This window comes from Cherax quadricarinatus, chromosome 43, assembly GCF_038502225.1.
Source record: "Cherax quadricarinatus isolate ZL_2023a chromosome 43, ASM3850222v1, whole genome shotgun sequence".
Lineage (NCBI taxonomy): Eukaryota > Metazoa > Arthropoda > Malacostraca > Decapoda > Parastacidae > Cherax > Cherax quadricarinatus.
Window position 1 is genome coordinate 28,931,279 of NC_091334.1, and position 23,053 is coordinate 28,954,331.

The following is a 23,053-nucleotide window of genomic DNA, read 5'->3' on the forward strand; positions in this document are numbered from 1 at the left end:
GCTAGTCTGAGCTGAGAGATGTTAGTAGAGTGCTAGTCTGATCTGAGAGATGTTAGAAGGTAGCCCTGGTGGCCTGGCCACCAGGCCAGGCCACCAGGCCAGGCCACCAGGCCAGGCCACCAGGCCAAGCCACCGGGCCAGGCCACCGGGCTAGTCTGAGCTGGGAGATGTTAGAAGGGTGCTAGTCTGAGCTGGGAGATGTTAGAAGGGTGCTAGTTTAAGCTGGGAGATGTTAGAAGGGTGCTAGTCTGAGCTGGGAGTTGTTAGAAGGGTGCTAGTTAAAGCTGGGAGATGTTAGAAGGGTGCTAGTCTGAGCTGGGAGATGTTAGAAGGGTGCTAGTCTGAGCTGAGAGATGTTAGAAGGGTGCTAGTCTGAGCTGGGAGATGTTAGAAGGGTGCTAGTCTGACCTGGGAGATGTTAGAAGGGTGCTAGTCTGACCTGGGAGATGTTAGAAGGGTGCTAGTCTGAGCTGGGAGATGTTAGAAATGTGCTAGTATGAGCTGGGAGATGTTAGAAGGGTGCTAGTCTGAGCTGGGAGATGTTAGAAGGGTGCTAGTCTGAGCTGGGAGATGTTAGAAGGGTGCTAGTCTGAGCTGGGAGATGTTAGAAGGGTGCTAGTCTGAGCTGGGAGATGTTAGGGTGCTAGTCTGAGCTGGGAGATGTTAGAAGGGTGCTAGTCTGTGCTGGGAGATGTTAGAAGGGTGCTAGTCTGAGCTGGGAGATGTTAGAAGGGTGCTAGTCTGAGCTGGGAGATGTTAGAAGGGTGCTAGTCTGAGCTGGGAGATGTTAGAAGTGTGCTAGTTTGAGCTGGGAGATGTTAGAAGGGTGCTAGTCTGAGCTGGGAGATGTTAGAAGGGTGCTAGTCTGAGCTGGGAGATGTTAGAAGGGTGCTAGTCTGAGCTGGGAGATGTTAGAAGGGTGCTAGTCTGAGCTGGGAGATGTTAGAAGGGTGCTAGTCTGAGCTGGGAGATGTTAGAAGGGTGTTAGTCTGAGCTGGGAGATGTTAGAAGGGTGCTAGTCTGAGCTGGGAGATGTTAGAAGGGTGCTAGTCTGAGCTGGGAGATGTTAGAAGGGTGCTAGTCTGAGCTGGGAGATGTTAGAAGGGTGCTAGTCTGAGCTGGGAGATGTTAGAAGGGTGCTAGTCTGAGCTGGGAGATGTTAGAAGGGTGCTAGTCTGAGCTGGGAGATGTTAGAAGGGTGCTAGTCTGAGCTGGGAGATGTTAGAAGGGTGCTAGTCTGAGCTGGGAGATGTTAGAAGGGTGCTAGTCTGAGCTGGGAGATGTTAGAAGGGTGCTAGTCTGAGCTGGGAGATGTTAGAAGGGTGCTAGTCTGAGCTGGGAGATGTTAGAAGGGTGCTAGTCTGAGCTGGGAGATGTTAGAAGGGTGCTAGTCAGAGCTGGGAGATGTTAGAAGGGTGCTAGTCAGAGCTGGGAGATGTTAGAAGGGTGCTAGTCAGAGCTGGGAGATGTTAGAATGGTGCTAGTCAGAGCTGGGAGATGTTAGAAGGGTGCTAGTCAGAGCTGGGAGATGTTAGAAGGGTGCTAGTCAGAGCTGGGAGATGTTAGAAGGGTGCTAGTCAGAGCTGGGAGATGTTAGAAGGGTGCTAGTCAGAGCTGGGAGATGTTAGAAGGGTGCTAGTCAGAGCTGGGAGATGTTAGAAGGGTGCTAGTCAGAGCTGGGAGATGTTAGAAGGGTGCTAGTAAGAGCTGGGAGATGTTAGAAGGGTGCTAGTTTGAGCTGGGAGATGTTAGAAGGGTGCTAGTCTGAGCTGGGAGATGTTAGAAGGGTGCTAGTCTGAGCTGGGAGATGTTAGAAGGGTGCTAGTCTGAGCTGGGAGATGTTAGAAGGGTGCTAGTCTGAGCTGGGAGATGTTAGAAGGGTGCTAGTCTGAGCTGAGAGATGTTAGAAGGGTGCTAGTCTGAGCTGGGAGATGTTAGAAGGGTGCTAGTTTGAGCTGGGAGATGTTAGAAGGGTGCTAGTCCGAGCTGGGAGATGTTAGAAGGGTGCTAGTCTGAGCTGGGAGATGTTAGAAGGGTGCTAGTCTGAGCTGGGAGATGTTAGAAGGGTGCCACCAGGCCACCGGGCCAGGCCACCAGGCCAGGCCACCAGGCCAAGCCACCGGGCCAGGCCACGCCACCGGGCCAGGCCACCGGGCTAGTCTGAGCTGGGAGATGTTAGAAGGGTGCTAGTCTGAGCTGGGAGATGTTAGAAGGGTGCTAGTCTGAGCTGGGAGATGTTAGAAGGGTGCTAGTCTGAGCTGGGAGATATTAGAAGGGTGTTAGTCTGAGCTGGGAGATGTTAGAAGGGTGTTAGTCTGAGCTGGGAGATGTTAGAAGGGTGCTAGTCTGAGCTGGGAGATGTTAGAAGGGTGCTAGTCTGAGCTGGGAGATGTTAGAAGGGTGCTAGTCTGAGCTGGGAGATGTTAGAAGGGTGCTAGTCTGAGCTGGGAGATGTTAGAAGGGTGCTAGTCTGAGCTGGGAGATGGTAGAAGGGTGCTAGTCAGAGCTGGGAGATGTTAGATGCGTGCTAGTCAGAGCTGGGAGATGTTAGAAGGGTGCTAGTCAGAGCTGGGAGATGTTAAAAGGGTGCTAGTCTGAGCTGTGAGATGTTAGAAGGGTGCTAGTCAGAGCTGGGAGATGTTAGAAGGGTGCTAGTCAGAGCTGGGAGATGTTAGAAGGGTGCTAGTCTGAGCTGGGAGATGTTAGAAGGGTGCTAGTCAGAGCTGGGAGATGTTAGAAGGGTGCTAGTCTGAGCTGGGAGAGGATAGAAGGGTGCTAGTCTGAGCTGGGAGATGTTAGAAGGGTGCTAGTCAGAGCTGGGAGATGTTAGAAGGGTGCTAGTCAGAGCTGGGAGATGTTAGAAGGGTGCTAGTTATAGTTGATGACCGTATTAAGCAACCCTCCACTATGGCTTGCACACACCACACCATAGTTTACATGGTGGGGTAGACAGTTTACATGGTGGGGTAGACAGTTTACATGGTGGGGTAGACATGGTTTACATGGTGGGGTAGACATGGTTTACATGGTGGGATAGACATGGTTTACATGGTGGGGTAGACAGTTTACATGGTGGGATAGACATGGTTTACATGGTGAGGTAGACAGTTTACATGGTGGAATAGACATGGTTTACATGGTGAAGTAGACAGTTTGCAAGGTGGGGTAGAGAGTTTACATGGTGGGGTAGACAGTTTACATGGTGGGGTAGACAGTTTACATGGTGGGGTAGACAGTTTACATGGAGGGGTAGACAGTTTACATGGTGGGGTAGACAGTTTACATGGTGGGGTAGGCAGTTTACATGGTGGGGTAGGCAGTTTACATGGTGGGGTAGACAGTTTACATGGTGGGGTAGGCAGTTTACATGGTGGGGTAGACAGTTTACATGGTATGGTAGGCAGTTTACATGGTGGGGTAGACAGTTTACATGGTGGGGTAGACAGTTTACATGGAGGGGTAGACAGTTTACATGGTGGGGTAGACAGTTTACATGGAGGGGTAGACAGTTTACATGGTGGGGTAGACAGTTTACATGGAGGGGTAGGCAGTTTACATGGTGGGGTAGACAGTTTACATGGTGGGGTAGACAGTTTACATGGTGGGGTAGGCAGTTTACATGGTGGGGTAGACAGTTTACATGGTATGGTAGGCAGTTTACATGGTGGGGTAGACAGTTCACATGGTGGAGTAGACAGTTTACATGGTGGGGTAGACAGTTCACATGGTGGAGTAGACAGTTTACATGGTGGGGTAGACAGTTTACATGGTGGGGTAGACAGTTTACATGGTGGGGTAGGCAGTTTACATGGTGGGGTAGACAGTTTACATGGAGTAGACAGTTTACATGGTGGGGTAGACAGTTTACATGGTGGAGTAGTCAGTTTACATGGTGGGGTAGGCAGTTTACATGGTATGGTAGGCAGTTTACATGGTGGGGTAGACAGTTTACATGGTGGGGTAGACAGTTTACATGGTGGGGTAGACAGTTTACATGGTTGAGTAGACAGATTACATGGTGGGGTAGACAGTTTACATGGTGGAGTAGACAGTTTACATGGTGGGGTAGGCAGTTTACATGGGGTAGACAGTTTACATGGTATGGTAGGCAGTTTACATGGTGGGGTAGACAGTTTACATGGTGGAGTAGACAGTTTACATGGTGGGGTAGACAGTTTACATGGTGGGGTAGACAGTTTACATGGTGGAGTAGACAGTTTACATGGTGGGGTAGACAGTTTACATGGAGTAGACAGTTTACATGGTGGGGTAGACAGTTTACATGGAGTAGACAGTTTACATGGTGGGGTAGACAGTTTACATGGTGGGGTAGACAGTTTACATGGTGGGGTAGACAGTTTACATGGTGGGGTAGACAGTTTACATGGTGGGGTAGACAGTTTACATGGTGGGGTAGACAGTTTACATGGTGGAGTAGACAGTTTACATGGTGGGGTAGACAGTTTACATGGTGGAGTAGACAGTTTACATGGTGGGGTAGACAGTTTACATTGTGGGGTAGACAGTTTACATGGTGGAGTAGACAGTTTACATGGTGGGGTAGACAGTTTACATGGAGTAGACAGTTTACATGGTGGGGTAGACAGTTTACATGGAGTAGACAGTTTACATGGTGGGGTAGACAGTTTACATGGTGGAGTAGACAGTTTACATGGTGGGGTAGACAGTTTACATGGTGGGGTAGACAGTTTACATGGTGAGGTAGACAGTTTACATGGTGGGGTAGACAGTTTACATGGTGGGGTAGACAGTTTACATGGTGGAGTAGACAGTTTACATGGAGGGGTAGACAGTTTACATGGTGGAATAGACAGTTTACATGGTGGGGTAGGCAGTTTACATGGTATGGTAGGCAGTTCACATGGTGGGGTAGACAGTTTACATGGTGGAGTAGACAGTTTACATGGTGGGGTAGACAGTTTATATGGTGGGGGTAGACAGTTTACATGGTGGGGTAGACAGTTTACATGGTGGGGTAGACAGTTTACATGGTGGGGTAGACAGTTTACATGGTGGGGTAGACAGTTTACATGGTGGAGTCTAGGTAACGGAAGAAGTAACGTGAATCCACAACTTCGCCGTCGTTAAGTTTCGCCGAGTTGGTAGTATCGCCGTCGCTATACGGAGACTGGTCGCTATACGGACACTGGTGTACGCAGCTGCACTCTCAAGGTTTGCGCTTGCGTTGTGCTCGCATGTCGAATTATTTAGGATTAGTTTTTCTTAATTTTCCTAAATATTTTTTAGTGTATAGTAATAATACCTAGTTTGATGAATGTTATTAGTCAGGTGGTCCAGCGGTTAGCGCACTGGCCTGCGAGTTTCAAGAATCATATAGGTTCAACCCACATCCGTTCCATGATTTTTTTCCGATGTGACTGCTGTATTTACTGTACAGTAACTGTACATTACCTATCCTTTCTTGTGACATGTTCATCCACTCGACGTTCTGTTTCAGATGTTTATACAACGGATTACATTTCAATACAAGCCTTGTATACTCCTTTGTTGAGGGTTTTGGTACAGATGACAGGTGCCCAGGACTATTGTTCTCTGGGAATATCTCAAATTTATTTTTCCCCAGTCAGTTGTCTATCATAATTTCTACATGAACAAGGTGTACAAGTACATGTACAAGGTGTACAAGTACATGTACAAGGTGTACAAGTACATGTACAAGGTGTACAAGTACATGTACAAGGTGTACATGTACAAGGTATACAAGTACATGTACAAGGTATACAAGTACATGTACAAGGTATACAAGTACATGTACAAGGTATACAAGTACATGTACAAGGTATACAAGTACGTGTACAAGGTATACAAGTACGTGTACAAGGTGTACATGTACAAGGTACAAGTACGTACAAGGTACAAGTACATGTACAAGGTACAAGTACGTACAAGGTACAAGTACATGTACAAGGTATACAAGTACATGTACAAGGTACAAGTACAACAAGGTACAAGTACATGTACAAGGTATACAAGTACATGTACAAGGTATACAAGTACATGTACAAGTACAAGTACGTGTACAAGGTATACAAGTACATGTACAAGGTATACAAGTACACAAGGTATACAAGTACGTGTACAAGGTATACAAGTACATGTACAAGGTATACAAGTACATGTACAAGGTATACAAGTACATGTACAAGGTATACAAGTACATGTACAAGGTATACAAGTACATGTACAAGGTATACAAGTACATGTACAAGGTATACAAGTACATGTACAAGGTATACAAGTACGTGTACAAGGTATACAAGTACATGTACAAGGTATACAAGTACATGTACAAGGTATACAAGTACATGTACAAGGTATACAAGTACATGTACAAGGTATACAAGTACATGTACAAGGTATACAAGTACATGTACAAGGTATACAAGTACATGTACAAGGTATACAAGTACGTGTACAAGGTATACAAGTACATGTACAAGGTATACAAGTACGTGTACAAGGTATACAAGTACATGTACAAGGTATACAAGTACGTGTACAAGGTATACAAGTACATGTACAAGGTATACAAGTACATGTACAAGGTATACAAGTACATGCACAAGGTATACAAGTACATGTACAAGGTATACAAGTACGTGTACAAGGTATACAAGTACATGTACAAGGTATACAAGTACATGTACAAGGTATACAAGTACATGTACAAGGTATACAAGTACATGTACAAGGTATACAAGTACATGTACAAGGTATACAAGTACATGTACAAGGTATACAAGTACATGTACAAGGTATACAAGTACATGTACAAGGTATACAAGTACATGTACAAGGTATACAAGTACATGTACAAGGTATACAAGTACGTGTACAAGGTATACAAGTACATGTACAAGGTATACAAGTACATGTACAAGGTATACAAGTACATGTACAAGGTATACAAGTACATGTACAAGGTATACAAGTACATGTACAAGGTATACAAGTACATGTACAAGGTATACAAGTACATGTACAAGGTATACAAGTACATGTACAAGGTATACAAGTACGTGTACAAGGTATACAAGTACATGTACAAGGTATACAAGTACATGTACAAGGTATACAAGTACATGTACAAGGTATACAAGTACATGTACAAGGTATACAAGTACATGTACAAGGTGTACAGGTACAAGGTATACAAGTACATGTACAAGGTATACAAGTACAGGTACAAGGTATACAAGTACATGTACAAGGTATACAAGTACATGTACAAGGTATACAAGTACATGTACAAGGTATACAAGTACATGTACAAGGTATACAAGTACATGTACAAGGTATACAAGTACATGTACAAGGTATACAAGTACATGTACAAGGTATACAAGTACATGTACAAGGTATACAAGTACGTGTACAAGGTATACAAGTACATGTACAAGGTATACAAGTACATGTACAAGGTATACAAGTACATGTACAAGGTATACAAGTACATGTACAAGGTATACAAGTACATGTACAAGGTATACAAGTACATGTACAAGGTATACAAGTACATGTACAAGGTATACAAGTACATGTACAAGGTATACAAGTACATGTACAAGGTATACAAGTACATGTACAAGGTATACAAGTACGTGTACAAGGTATACAAGTACATGTACAAGGTATACAAGTACGTGTACAAGGTATACAAGTACATGTACAAGGTATACAAGTACATGTACAAGGTATACAAGTACATGTACAAGGTATACAAGTACGTGTACAAGGTATACAAGTACATGTACAAGGTATACAAGTACGTGTACAAGGTATACAAGTACATGTACAAGGTATACAAGTACATGTACAAGGTATACAAGTACATGTACAAGGTATACAAGTACGTGTACAAGGTATACAAGTACATGTACAAGGTATACAAGTACATGTACAAGGTATACAAGTACATGTACAAGGTATACAAGTACGTGTACAAGGTATGCAAGTACGTGTACAAGGTATACAAGTACGTGTACAAGGTATACAAGTACATGTACAAGGTATACAAGTACATGTACAAGGTATACAGACCATAGCTGACATCAATGACATACTACTGTATAGAAAGTCACTTGTTATGCTGAGCATTTCCCGAAAATTGTCAGTTTTGTCCCAAGATGTGACCCACACCAGTCCACTAACACCCAGGATGTGACCCACACCAGTCCACTAACACCCAGGATGTGACCCACACCAGTCCACTAACACCCAGGATGTGACCCACACCAGTCCACTAACACCCAGGATGTGACCCACACCAGTCCACTAACTCCCAGGATGCCACCCACACCAGTCCACTAACACCCAGGATGTGACCCACACCAGTCCACTAACACCCAGGATGCGACCTACACCAGTCCACTAACACACAGGATGCGACCCACACCAGTCCACTAACACCCAGGTACCTACTTATTGCTAGGTGAACATGGACAGCAGGTGTAAGGTGACTAACACCAATTCTATTTCATTGTTCGCATCGCTGTTGGGCCGTGCGGACGCACTGTGCAGTAGCTCCCACTACAACTGGTTTCTGCGCAGTTTTCACTGTTCAGACATGGCGGAGTACACCGGCAGGAGGATAAATACAGTTTGCATTGAGCTGTTGAGGGGTTCTCTGAGCCCTGCTACTATGAACGTCGTTCTACCTGCAATTATTAGGGATTTATATGGTATCCCTAATGAGGAACTGTATGGTGTGGCCCTTAATGGGATGAAACGAGTATTTGTAAAGTTCCTGAGGAATAGCTACTACAGCAGTGTGGTGGAGGAGTATCAGGAACGGCGAATGTGTCTCAACTCGACGATGGATGTGTGCTTGCATGACGTATCTACATTCTACACGTGGGTACGAGTGAGGAATGTACCCTTCGAGGCAACGCAGTTTGGTATACAGGAAGTTTTTCGCAAGTATGGTGTCATTCATGAAGCCAGAGGTGGGGTTTGGCGGGATGGACCATATGTGGGCCTCCCGGAAGGGTCATACAATATCAAGATGACTTTAAAGACGCCTATACCTTCGTATGTAATGTTGCCAGGCACCAGAAACCAGGTATATGTGTCGTATGTGGGGCAAAGGAGAACGTGTCGTCTTTGTGGCTCTTTTGACCATATAGCGGCACAATGTGCACGTAGAGTTGCCCCGGGGGTGTCAGTCCCGGTGGAGGACATCCAGCAGGCGAGTGTGGTGGCGGCGGCGAAGAATGGGACTACTCTATGGAGTGAGGAGGTGGAGAAGGAGGGTGAACAGATGGGGACGTGTGTCACACTCCCGGTGGAGGAGGAAGTTCCTTCTCCAACATCTGAGGTGGTGGAGGAAGTGGTGGAGACGACACAGGAGGTGTCCTTGGAGTCAGTGCTCCAGGAATTCTTGGAGGAGGCCTTGGTAGGAGGTGACATGGATGAACGGATCAGTGAAAAGCAGCAATTGCAAGGCCTGAGTGAGAAGTCGGAAGTAGTAGGGAACACTGGAAAGGATACACTTGTAGTGGCAGAGGTACACAGGGAGGATGTACCTGAGGAAGAGGTGGCTTTGGGAGGCAGCTCTAGGAAGAGACCAGCGGGGCTGACTGAATTAGATGATGTTTTAACACCTGGGCAAAGACCAGGTAAGAAGGTTTGGGCGGAGGTGGTCCGCAATTCCCCTACAGGGGGGGGAGTACAGGGAAAATCGGGGGAGAGACAAGGGGGCGTAGGAAGTTCTATTAAAAAGAGTAATAAGGAAAGTGTAAGCAGCTTGAAGGGAAGTGTGAGCAAGCCACAGCGGCATAGGGGTAAGCCGCCTCTCCTTGACCATTCAGGTGTGTAACGATAAATGCTAATGGCTTAAAAACTGAGGTTAAAAGGGTGTGGTTGGAGTGGTTTCTTAAAAGGTACGACGTTGATGTTTGTTTCCTACAGGAGCATAACTATAAGTCAGGTAGTGAGTTGAGATTGAGAGGATATAAGTTGTTTGTGAGCATGGCAACGCTTTTAAAGGGCGGAGTGGCTGTTTTAGTAAAGGAGACCAGTCCCTTGCGAGTCATGGGGTGGGAGGAGGGGGGTGGGGGGAGGGTTGTTCGGGTGGATGGGTGGTGGGGGGAGAGTAGGGTATGTTTTGTGGGAGTTTATATGCCTGCGATTGGTAACGTAAGGATAAAATCAGATTTTGTTCGTGACGTTTTGTTATATCATCTCAGGGGTTTACCTGCCATAGCGATAATTGGAGGTGATTGGAATTGTGTGATTAGGAATGTAGACGTAGTTCCTAGGGGGGCAGGGTGTGTGTTGGGTGTTTTAAGGGATGCATTGGGTGATGTCGGGGTGGTAGATGTGGTTGGCAGGGGGGGGTATCAGGTTGAGTATACCTATGTACAGGGGAGTTATGAGGCAAGGTTGGATAGGATTTATGTGAGGCAGGGGATAGGAGTGGAGAGAGTTAGAACAGTAGACGTGGGTTTTTCAGACCACAGAGCAGTGTTGGGTGATCTTAGGGTGGATGGTATTCCGAGAATATATCAGGGCTATTGGAAATTAAATGTGAGGCTTTTACAGGAGGAGGATCAAGGTCGGTCTTTTCAGTCATGGTGGAAGGGCTTTTGGGAGGCTAGGGATGAGGAGGTGGATTTGTTAGATTGGTGGGAGTTGCAGGCAAAGGTGAAAATTGTAGAATTTTTTAGGAAGAGGGGCAGGGAAAGGGCACGTTGGAGGTTTGGATTGCAGAATTATTTAGAGGGTCAGTTGAATGATTGTTATGCGGGGGGGAGTAGGGAGGGAGGGGAAGGGGTTATGGGGGAACTTAGGAGTCGTTTAGTAGAGATGCATAATGAACGTTTTGATGCACTCAGGGTCAGGGCAGGATTGGAGGACGTACTAAAGGGTGATAAGCCAACCGGGTATGTTCTCAGAAAATTCAAGGACAGACAGTTGAGGACTACCGTGGCGCATATTGTTGTGGAGGGTGGGGAGGGTTATGTGAGGGGACAGGGTCTCACTGACACAGATTCTATTAGTAGGTATGCTGATGATTGGTTTACGGAGAAATGGAAGAGAAGGGGAGGGGTAGGTGGGATAGAAACATTTAGTGGGATTAGGGTACCGCAGGGTATGGGGAAGAGGGATAGGGAGTTGGAGGGAGGCATTACGGGGGAGGAGGTGGGGGAAGTGGTGAATGGGTTGAGTCAGGGGAAGGCACCGGGAATAGATGGGTTACCTAATGATTTTTACAAAGCGCATTGGGAGGTTCTGAGGGAGTGCCTAGTGGAGGTTCTGAATTATATGTTGAAATGGGGCAGAATGGCGCAAACACAGAGAACTGGGGTCGTTGTCTTGGTGCCAAAGAAGGGAGGAGAGAAGGGTTTGGGAGATTATCGTCCGTTGTCGTTAATGTGTACGGATTACAAAATTTTTGCGAAGGTATTGGGGAACAGGTTAAAGAAGGTAATTGGGAGTAGAGTACATGAGGGACAGTATGGGATTCCGGGAAGGACTATGAAGAATGGGCATAGTGCGATAAGGGATTTTATAGAGAACTGTCAGGGAGGGGGCGTCCTTGGCTTGGATTGGGCTCAGGCATATGACTGTGTGAAGAGGGACTTTTTGTGGGGATGTTTGGAGAAATTGGGTTTTGGAGGGGGGGTAGTGAGGTGGGTGCGCACGCTGTATGAGGGGGCTGTAATGAGGGTGCAAGTTAATGGTAAGCTGGGGGGGGCGGTGATGATGGAACAGGGATTAAGGCAGGGTTGCCCGCTGTCACAGTTGCTTTTTGCATGCGTGCAACATCCTTTCTTTGAGGCTGTGGACGAGGAATTGGGGGAGGTGGGGGGGGGAAGTATGGGGGGCATAGTAGGTTATGTGGATGATACAACTGTGTTAGTTACGAGTGGGGAGGCTTTACGTAGGGTGGGAGAGGTTATTAGGAGCTTTGGGTATGTTTCAGGAATGGTAGTTAATTTAGCAAAGTCTAGGTTATTAGAAGTAGGAACATGGGTTGGGGGGAGATTGGGGGAGGAGATGGGATGGACGGTTTGTGATAGAATTAAGGTGTGTGGGATATGGTATATGAAGCAATTGCAGGAATGTAGGAGGATTAACTCAGAAGCAGTCACGAGTAGGGTTATAGGCAAGTTAAAAGGTTTGAGGGCCAGTGAAGTGGCGTTACAGCAGAGGGTGTTGGTAATTAATTCGGTGGTGTATAGCAAGGTCTGGGGTGTAGCGGAGGTGTTCCCTTTGAGGGTGCAGGATATACAGGAAATACAGAGGAGGGTGTTGAGGTTTGTGTGGGGGTTTGGGAGGGCCTGGTTGTCCAAAGATGTGGTCATGACGGAGGTGAAAAGGGGGGGGTCTAGGTTTGTTGGACTTAGGGTCTAGGGTAATGGTTTTATATATTAAGCAGAGGTATTTAAGGGTGGGGGGGGAGAGGGGTGTTAGGGTGGATAGGGTGATGAGGGATGCTAGAAACTGGTGGAGTGGTAGGGATTTGAGAAAGTGTGAAGATGTAATAAGATTCATGTTGGCAGTGGGGCAGGTAAAAAGGTTGAAGGTAAAAGCAGTGGTGGGTGTGGTGTGGGGAAGGGGTGCATTGCAGGGGGTCACAGTATACCCCATGTATAACTGGAGGGTCATATGGAGGGAGTTCAGGACGCTTCGGATACCAGCAAGGGTTAGGGAGTTGGTGTATCGTTTTCTAATGGGGGTGGTGGCATCTAAGTATATGTTGCATAAGATGGGGTTTGTTAGAGAGGCAACATGTTTATTCTGTGGGGAGGAGGAGACGGCATATCATGTGGTATATTTTTGTTCATCTTTGGAAGTGGTGAGAGTCTGGATGGCGGGGGTTATTAGGCTGTTGGGGGGGGGGAAGTTGGTCTTTTCTTAGATCGTTGTCAATGGATGTTAGTGGGGTAGCAAGTGAGGTGGGTAGGGCTTTGATGTATGTCATGGCAGATTATTTGCATGTTTCTTGGGGTATGAGGCAGATTGTAGGGCAGTTGAGGATAAAAGCGTTAGCAGCGAGGTTTTATAGGACAAGGTGTAGGAATAGGTTAATATATGGGGGGAGATGGGATTCAAGTTTTTCGAAAAGGTTATCGTAATTTTTCTGTAGCACAGCTTATAAGGGAACAGGGGGGGGGGCAAGGGTAGAGTCTTTCTTGTGAAGGGGGGGGTGTAAGGTTAGGATAGCAGTGTGGAAGGTGGTGTGAGGGTGAGATAGTGAGGATTATATTTATGAAATGGCTATGTTCCTGTAGAGATATTTGATATTGGCGATCAGTACCTTGGATACATTGTCATAATTGGAATGCCTTGCATTACATATTGGTTGGGTATATTATTGCACTCACTATCGAGGAGAGGTGGTTTAAGTGGCTGTTATGCTTTTTAGGCCAAGTAGTACTGAACACGTGAAAAAATGATTTACCAGTGAATTATAGTATGTGTTTTTATTAACGTTGAGAAGGGGTTTAAAATATAAAATAAAGCAAGTAAAAACTGTAGTCAAGGTTTTTTTTTTTTAGTAGTTTTAACGTGTAGCTGCAAGTACTTTCCATATTACCCTTGATTAGTTTTTCTTTAGATAATTAGTATACAAGTATTTCCTTTATAACGGTACTTCTTTATAAAAGAAGGATTGTAATACCTTGGCACAAAAGAATGTGAAGAATATGACTTTGTCAAGGAGGTTTAATTGTGTTTCAGATAGGGAGATTAGAATTTTGTTTAGTCATTAACAAGTTTGCCCCGTCCTTGTGAGAACCCATTTGATATGGTTTATATTAAATATGTACATAGGTTGTTTAAAGAAGTGTATCCTCTAATTTATGTGTAAAACACATGTTATACAATGATGTTCTGATTTTCATGGTTGTTGTTTTTATTATTGATATGGAATATTGTGGATGTATATTCTGCCAATTATACAAGTGTGTCCGTGTAGTAACATAATGTACATATCTGTGTTCTTATGTATTTTGATTGTTAGGTTACTTGAGGGTTTTTTTTTTTGTCAAAACTGTGCATGAAAATTATTTTTTGTATGCACTGGTTTATTAATTTGTTAAAAAGGGGTTTGTAAATGGTGGTAATTCACCTAAGGGTAACGTGTTATTTAAGTTCTGGAATGTGTGGTAGAGGAATTTTGATAATATCCAGTATAGTTCTTTTTATTAATCACTTATACGTTCTTGTATTAGTTGTTAAAATGAGGGGGTAAGGAACCGATTATATGGGTATGACTTTGTATATAGCCTTTTATGTATAATGTACTACGTGTGATATTCTTTGGATTATATAGTCTTTTGTGAGTAAGAAACTGTATTTGAATTTATTAAACCTTACTGTATGTTTGGGTGTGGGTTGCCTTTTGTGTAGTCACATGTATGATTGAATTTTTGGGGATGGCAATCATGTTAAATTGAAGTGTGACTATTAAGTATAGGTTAAGAACTGGGATAGGGAATGTGGATTTGTTGTTTTATATTTAATGGATAACATGTCTTAGTTTATGTAACGTATGTATAGTATACATATGAATATTTATTGTGCTTTTTAAATAAAATATAAAAAAAAAACCTACTGCTAGGTGAACATGGACAGCAGGTGTAAGGTGACTGACACCCAGGTACCTACCTACTGCTAGGTGAACATGGGCAGCAGGTGTAAAGGTGACTGACACCCAGATACCTACTTACTGCTAGGTGAACATGGGCAGCAGGTGTAAAGGTGACTGACACCCAGATACCTACTTACTGCTAGGTGAACATGGGCAGCAGGTGTAAAGGTGACTGACACCCAGATACCTACTTACTGCTAGGTGAACATGGACAGCAGCTGTAAGGTGACTGACACCCAGGTACCTACCTACTGCTATGTGAACATGGACAGCAGGTGTAATGTGACTGACACCCAGGTACCTGCCTACTGCTAGGTGAACATGGACAGCAGGTGTAAGGTGAATGACACCCAGGTACCTACCTACTGCTAGGTGAACATGGACAGCAGGTGTAAGGTGACTGACACCCAGGTACCTACCTACTGCTAGGTGAACATGGACAGCAGGTGTAAGGTGACTGACACCCAGGTACCTACCTACTGCTAGGTGAACATGGACAGCAGGTGTAAGGTGAATGACACCCAGGTACCTACCTACTGCTAGGTGAACATGGACAGCAGGTGTAAGGTGACTGACACCCAGGTACCTACTTATTGCTAGGTGAACATGGACAGCAGGTGTAAGGTGACTGACACCCAGGTACCTACCTACTGCTAGGTGAACATGGACAGCAGGTGTAAGGTGACTGACACCCAGGTACCTACTTACTGCTAGGTGAACATGGACAGTTTACTGAGGTCACGGGATGTGTACACTGAGGTCACGGGATGTGTACACTGAGGTCACGGGATGTGTACACTGAGGTCACGGGATGTGTACACTGAGGTCGCGGGATGTGTGCACTGAGGTCACGGGATGTGAACACTGAGGTCACGGGATGTGAACACTGAGGTCACGGGATGTGTACACTGAGGTCACGGGATGTGTACACTGAGGTCACGGGATGTGTACACTGAAGTCACGGGATGTGTACACTGAGGTCACGGGTTGTGTACACTGAGGTCACGGGATGTGTACACTGAGGTCACGGGATGTGTACAATGAGGTCACGGGATGTGTACAGTACACCGAGGTCACGGGATGTGTACAGTACACCGAGGTCACGGGATGTGTACAGTACACCGAGGTCACGGGATGTGTACAGTACACTGAGAGGTGTACCTCTGTGTATATACACTATATAGGGTTGCCAGTCTTCTTATCTGATTGGAACAGGTTACATGCAGCCTTAATGACCCTCGTAAAGTCGATAGGCTTCAAACTAACCTGTTAGGCTGTAATATAGGAATATTTTGAGATCATTACCTGTCTAAATAGTTCCTGAACATCTAACCTGTGCATAGGGGTTTCGTAGCTCGATTGGTAGTGCACTCAGTTGACACTCTGAGGTCCGTGGTTCGATCTCCGGTACAGGTGGGAACATTACGACGTGTTTTCTTAAGACACCTGCTGTCCATGGTCACTCATCAGTAAAACATATACCTGGGTGTTAGTGGACTGGTGTGGGTCACATCCTGGGTGTTAGTGGACTGGTGTGGGTGGCATCCTGGGTGTTAGTGGACTGATGTGGGTGGCATCCTGGGTGTTAGTGGACTGGTGTGGGTCACATCCTGGGTGTTAGTGGACTGGTGTGGGTCACATCCTGGGTGTTAGTGGTCTGGTGTTGGTCGCATCCTTGGTGTTAGTGGACTGGTGTGGGTGGCATCCTGGGTGTTAGTGGACTGGTGTGGGTGGCATCCTGGGTGTTAGTGGACTGGTGTGGGTCACATCCTGGGTGTTAGTGGACTGGTGTTGGTCGCATCCTTGGTGTTAGTGGACTGGTGTGGGTGGCATCCTGGGTGTTAGTGGACTGGTGTGGGTCGCATCCTGGGTGTTAGTGGACTGGTGTTGGTCGCATCCTTGGTGTTAGTGGACTGGTGTGGGTGGCATCCTGGGTGTTAGTGGACTGGTGTGGGTGGCATCCTGGGTGTTAGTGGACTGGTGTGGGTCGCATCCTGGGTGTTAGTGGACTGGTGTGGGTGGCATCCTGGGTGTTAGTGGACTGGTGTGGGTCACATCCTGGGTGTTAGTGGACTGGTGTGGGTCACATCCTGGGTGTTAGTGGACTGGTGTGGGTCACATCCTGGGTGTTAGTGGACTGGTGTGGGTCACATCCTGGGTGTTAGTGGACTGGTGTGGGTCACATCCTGGGTGTTAGTGGACTGGTGTGGGTCACATCCTGGGTGTTAGTGGACTGGTGTGGGTCACATCCTGGGTGTTAGTGGACTGGTGTGGGTCACATCCTGGGTGTTAGTGGACTGGTGTGGGTCACATCCTGGGTGTTAGTGGACTGGTGTGGGTCACATCCTGGGTGTTAGTGGACTGGTGTGGGTGGCATCCTGGGTGTTAGTGGACTGGTGTGGGTGGCATCCTGGGTGTTAGTGGACTGGTGTGGGTCACATCCTGGGTGTTAGTGGACTGGTGTGGGTCACATCCTGGGTGTTAATGGACTGGTGTGGGTCACATCCTGGGACAAAATTGACCTAATTTGCGGGAAATGCTCAGCATAACAAGTGACTTTCTATATAGTAGTATGTCACTGATGTCAGCTATGGTCTGTATATCTTGTACATGTACTTGTATACCTTGTACATGTACTTGTATACCTTGTACATGTACTTGTATATCTTGTACATGTACTTGTATACCTTGTACATGTACTTGTATACCTTGTACATGTACTTGTATACCTTGTACATGTACTTGTATACCTTGTACATGTACTTGTATACCTTATACATGTACTTGTATACCTTGTACATGTACTTGTATACCTTGTACATGTACTTGTATACCTTGTACATGTACTTGTATACCTTGTACATATACTTGTATATCTTGTACATGTACTTGTATACCTTGTACATGTACTTGTATACCTTGTACATGTACTTGTATACCTTGTACATGTACTTGTATACCTTGTACATGTACTTGTATACCTTGTACATGTACTTGTATTCCTTGTACATGAACTTGTATTCCTTGTTCATGTACTTGTATTTCTTATACATGTACTTGTATACCTTGTACATGTACTTGTATACCTTGTACATGTACTTGTATACCTTGTACATGTACTTGTATACCTTGTACATGTACTTGTATACCTTGTACATATACTTGTATATCTTGTACATGTACTTGTATACCTTGTACATGTACTTGTATACCTTGTACATGTACTTGTATACCTTGTACATGTACTTGTATACCTTGTACATGTACTTGTATACCTTGTACATGTACTTGTATACCTTGTACATGTACTTGTATACCTTGTACATGTACTTGTATACCTTGTACATGTACTTGTATACCTTGTACATGTACTTGTATTCCTTGTACATGAACTTGTATTCCTTGTTCATGTACTTGTATTTCTTATACATGTACTTGTATACCTTGTACATGTACTTGTATACCTTGTACATATACTTGTATACATTGTACATGTATTTGTATACATTGTACATGTACTTGTATACCTTGTACATGTACTTGTATACCTTGTACATGTACTTGTATACCTTGTACATGTACTTGTATTCCTTGTACATGAACTTGTATTCCTTGTTCATGTACTTGTATTTCTTATACATGTACTTGTATACCTTGTACATGTACTTGTATACCTTGCACATGTACTTGTATACATTGTACATGTACTTGTATACATTGTACATGTACTTGTATACCTTGGACATGTACTTGTATTAAATAAATATTATTTCTATTTCTAGTACTGGTCCTTTATCTGTTAGACCAAAGCAACCTTACCCTTCCCCACCCACCAGTAGCTTTCAGATATATCTCAGTGGCCACAGATCCTACCACCTACCTCTTTCTACTCTCTGCCACGAATTCATTATTATTCAGCACACACGTTGGCATATCCTCTGTAATAGGCTTGCTGACACCCCATTAATGCTTGTCCCATGATGTTGGTGTCTCACAGCGTGAAAACAACGTAGTGGAAGACTGTGTGGAGATCCTGAACTCCCGTAACCAAGCTGGTATGTGGAATGACGTGGAGTGTAAGACCTTGAATGGTTACGTGTGTCAGAGACCAGTGGGTGAGTGCTGACTCTATTCTCTAGTAGTAATAATAATTATAATGATAAAAATCGTAATCATAATGATAATCATAATCATAATCACAATAATGATAATGTTATGGTGTGTTTGCCTACAGATGCAGGTATATTGACACACACTGCACTACCAGTGTGTGACATCAACGCTGACGACGTCAGCTACGATGGTGCTTGTTACAAAGTAGTCAGCGATGCTGTGACTTGGGAGGTAAGATACTGTACAGGGTAAGTTTATTAAGGCACAGTTACACATGAATATAATTGTTATATAGTCTTAATTACCAACCAGAATAACACAAAAAGTCAGTGACTCGTGAACAGATTGTCTCTCTTGTGTTTACTCTCACGAATGAGTTAATTAAGTGACAACAATACGGAGGGAGACTATGTTAGACACACAAAACACACACACACCTGGAGCAGAGCAAGATTATAAACGACAGCCAGCTCGGATTCATGGAAGGTAAATCCTGTGTCACAAACCTACTAGAGTTTTATGACAAGGTAACTGAAATAAGAAATGAGAGGGAAGGGTGGGTTGATTGCATTTTCTTGGACTACAGAAGCTAGAGGATCAGGTACATATAACAGGAAGGGAACTGCAATAGATCAGTGAATATCTGACAGGGAGGCAACAGCGAGTTATGGTCCGTGAAGAGGTATCACAGTGGGCACCTGTGACGAGCGAGGTCCCACAGGGGTCGGTCCTGGGACCAGTGCTATTCTTGGTATATGTGAACGACGTGACGGAAGGGATAGACTCAGAAGTGTCCCTGTTTGCAGATGTGAAGTTAATGAGGAGAATTAAACTAGACGCGGACCAGACAGGTCTACAAAGAGACCTGGACAGGCTGGATGTGTGGTTCAGAAACTGGCTCCTAGAATTTAACCCCACCAAATGCAAAGTCATGAAGATCAGAGAAGGGCAAAGAAGACCGCAGACAGAATATAGGCTAGGAGGCCAAAGGGTGCAAACCTCACTCGAGGAGAAATACTTAGGAGTGAGTATAATACCGAGTACATCGCCAGAAGCACACATTAACCAGATTACTGCTGCAGCATATGGGCGCTTGGCAAACCTGAGAATAGTGTTCCGGTACCTCAGTAAGGAATCGTTCAAGACTTTATACACTGTGTACGTCAGGCCCATATTGGAGTACGCAGCTCCAGTTTGGAACCCACACCTGGTCAAACACGTCAAGAAATTGGAGAAACTACAAAGATTTGCAACAATGCTAATTCCAGAGCTAAGGGGAATGTCCTATGAAGAAAGGTTGAGGGAAATCGGCCTGACGACACTGGAGGACGGGAGGGTCAGGGGAGACATGATAACGACATACAAAATACTGTGTGGAATAGACAAGGTGGACAAAGACAGGATGTTCCAGAGATGGGACACAGAAACAAGGGGTCACAATTGGAAGTTGAAGACTCAGATGAGTCAAAGGGATGTTAGGAAGTATTTCTTCAGTCATAGAGTAGTTAGGAAGTGGAATAGTCTTACAAATGTGATACCTATTTTCAAAACAGGTGGCAGGTCCTTAGCTTCGAACTATAGACCAATAAGCCTAACCTCCATAGTGGGAAAATTTATGGAATCAATAATTGCCGAGGCAGTTCGTAGCCACCTTGAAAAGCATAAATTAATCAACGAATCTCAGCATGGTTTTACAAAGGGGCGTTCCTGCCTTACGAAGTTATTAACTTTTTTCACTAAGGTATTTGAGGAGGTAGATCATGGTAATGAATATGATATTGTGTATATGGACTTCAGTAAGGCTTTTGACAGGGTCCCACATCAGAGACTATTGAGGAAAATTAAGGCACATGGAATAGGAGAAATTTTTTCCTGGATAGAGGCATGGTGGACAAATAGGCAGCAGAGTTTGCATAAATGGGGAGAAATCAGAATGGGGAAGCGTCCCGAGCGGTGTTCCACAGGGGTCAGTGTTGGGCCCCCTGCTGTTCACAATCTACATAAACGACATAGATGAGGGCATAAAGAGCGACATCAGCAAGTTTGCCGATGACACCAAAATAGGCCGTCGAATTCATTCTAACGAGGACATTAGAGCACTCCAGGAAGATTTGAATAGACTGATGCAGTGGTCGGAGAAGTGGCAGATGCAGTTTAATATAGACAAATGCAAAGTTCTAAATGTTGGACAGGACAATAACCATGCCACATATAAACTAAATAATGTAGATATTAATATTACGGATTGCGAAAAAGATTTAGGAGTTCTGGTTAGCAGTAATCTGAAACCAAGACAACAGTGCATAAGTGTTCGCAATAAAGCTAATAGAATCCTTGGCTTCATATCAAGAAGCATAAATAATAGGAGTCCTCAGGTTGTTCTTCAACTCTATACATCCTTGGTTAGGCCTCATTTAGATTATGCTGCACAGTTTTGATCACCGTATTACAGAATGGATATAAATTCTCTGGAAAATGTACAAAGGAGGATGACAAAGTTGATCCCATGTATCAGAAACCTTCCCTATGAGGATAGACTAAGGGCCCTGAAACTGCACTCTCTAGAAAGACGTAGAATTAGGGGGGATATAAGTGAGGTGTATAAATGGAAGACAGGAATAAATAAAGGGGATGTAAATAGTGTGCTGAAAATATCTAGCCTAGACAGGACTCGCAGCAATGATTTTAAGATGGAAAAATTTAGATTCAGGAAGGATATAGGAAAGTATTGGTTTGGTAATAGAGTTGTGGATGAGTGGAACAAACTCCCGAGTACAGTTATAGAGGCCAGAACGTTGTGTAACTTTAAAAATAGGTTGGATAAATACATGAGTGGATGTGGGTGGGTGTGAGTTGGACCTGATAGCTTGTGCTACCAGGTCGGTTGCCGTGTTCCTCCCTTAAGTCAATGTGACCTGACCTGATTAGGTTGGGTGCATTGGCTTAAGCCGGTAGGAGACTTGGACTTGCCTCGCATGGGCCAGTAGGCCTGCTGCAGTGTTTCTTCGTTCTTATGTTCTTAAGTGAAGTAGTGGAGGCAGGAACCATACATAGCTTTAAGACGAGGTATGATAAAGCTCATGGAGCAGGGAGAGAGAGGACCCAGTAGCATTCAGTGAAGAGGCGGGGCCAGGAGCCGAGTCTTGACCCCTGCAACCACAATTAGGTGAGTACAATTAGGTGAGTACGTACACACACACACACACACACACACACACACACACACACACACACACACACACACACACACACACACACACACAATTAGGTGAGTACAATTAGGTGAGTACATAGCGAAGAGGCGGGGGCCAGGAGTTATGACTCGACCTCTGCAACCACAATTAGGTGAGTACACACACACGTTGATGCAACAGTGGTATCACAATTGTAATTGATTGTTCAGTGTAAGTGTGATTGTTTGTAATCTGTAGTGTTTGTAAGTGTGAATGTAGTTAACACACACATTCATAGCATATTTGTTATGTTCGTACAGGAGGCAGAGAAGACGTGTGTAAGTCACGGTGGTCACTTAGCTTCCGTCCACCACCGCTCAGAGGACGCTATGATGTGGGTCTTGATGCAAGAAACTAACTTAACGGAAGCCTGGCTTGGTTTTTCTTACATGCAGGTAAAGTTACCCTCTCCCCAGGCCTGGCTTGGCCTGGCTTGTGTAACAGATTGACTCGCGGGAGACAGGTCGAGAGATCATGAACGTGGTAGCAGCCAGACACTGGGTGAGGTCTCTCACTAGTATGATATAGGCTTGGATATATATATATATATATATATATATATATATATATATATATATATATATATATATATATATATATATATATATATATTAGTTTTTTTTTTACCAATGTAGGATGGTCATGTGTTTCGGTGGACGGATGGATACCCATCATTCTACAGTCACTGGGGTGATGGAGAACCTAATGTGAGCCTCAGTGAGCACAAGTGCACCAGAGTAAGCACCCTCGATGGTCTGTGGTCTACCCACAACTGCAGTGACACCAGCCCATTTATCTGCAAATATAACAAAGGTGGGTGAGTTTGTGTTATTAGATTTACCCACGACAAAGACCAACTTAATTCACAAAGTTTTCCCATTTCAGTAACTACGGTGCTCTTCGCACCTACTCCTAGGTTGAGGGACTGATTACCTCATCTTCTGTATATAGTCCTACTGTCTTCAAGTTATGTCCTGGAATTTGTATTGATAAAGCCACTGGAGGGCGAAACGTCTACAATAAAGATACCCAGATGTTGCACATGTCTTAATTTCACAGTGACTTT

At 44.7% G+C, this 23,053-nt stretch overlaps 1 protein-coding gene across 1 annotated transcript in view; it reads left to right on the forward strand.

Annotated features, from left to right (window-relative positions):
* Positions 1–23,053, forward strand: part of LOC128694106 (macrophage mannose receptor 1-like) — a 148,496-nt gene that overhangs the window by 69,799 nt on the left and 55,644 nt on the right. Inside the window, exons 13-16 of the mRNA XM_070093818.1 lie at positions 18,639–18,756; positions 18,876–18,985; positions 22,248–22,382; positions 22,623–22,800. Of these exons, the coding sequence (XP_069949919.1) occupies positions 18,639–18,756; positions 18,876–18,985; positions 22,248–22,382; positions 22,623–22,800 (541 nt within the window). The remainder of the gene's footprint in view (positions 1–18,638; positions 18,757–18,875; positions 18,986–22,247; positions 22,383–22,622; positions 22,801–23,053) is intronic.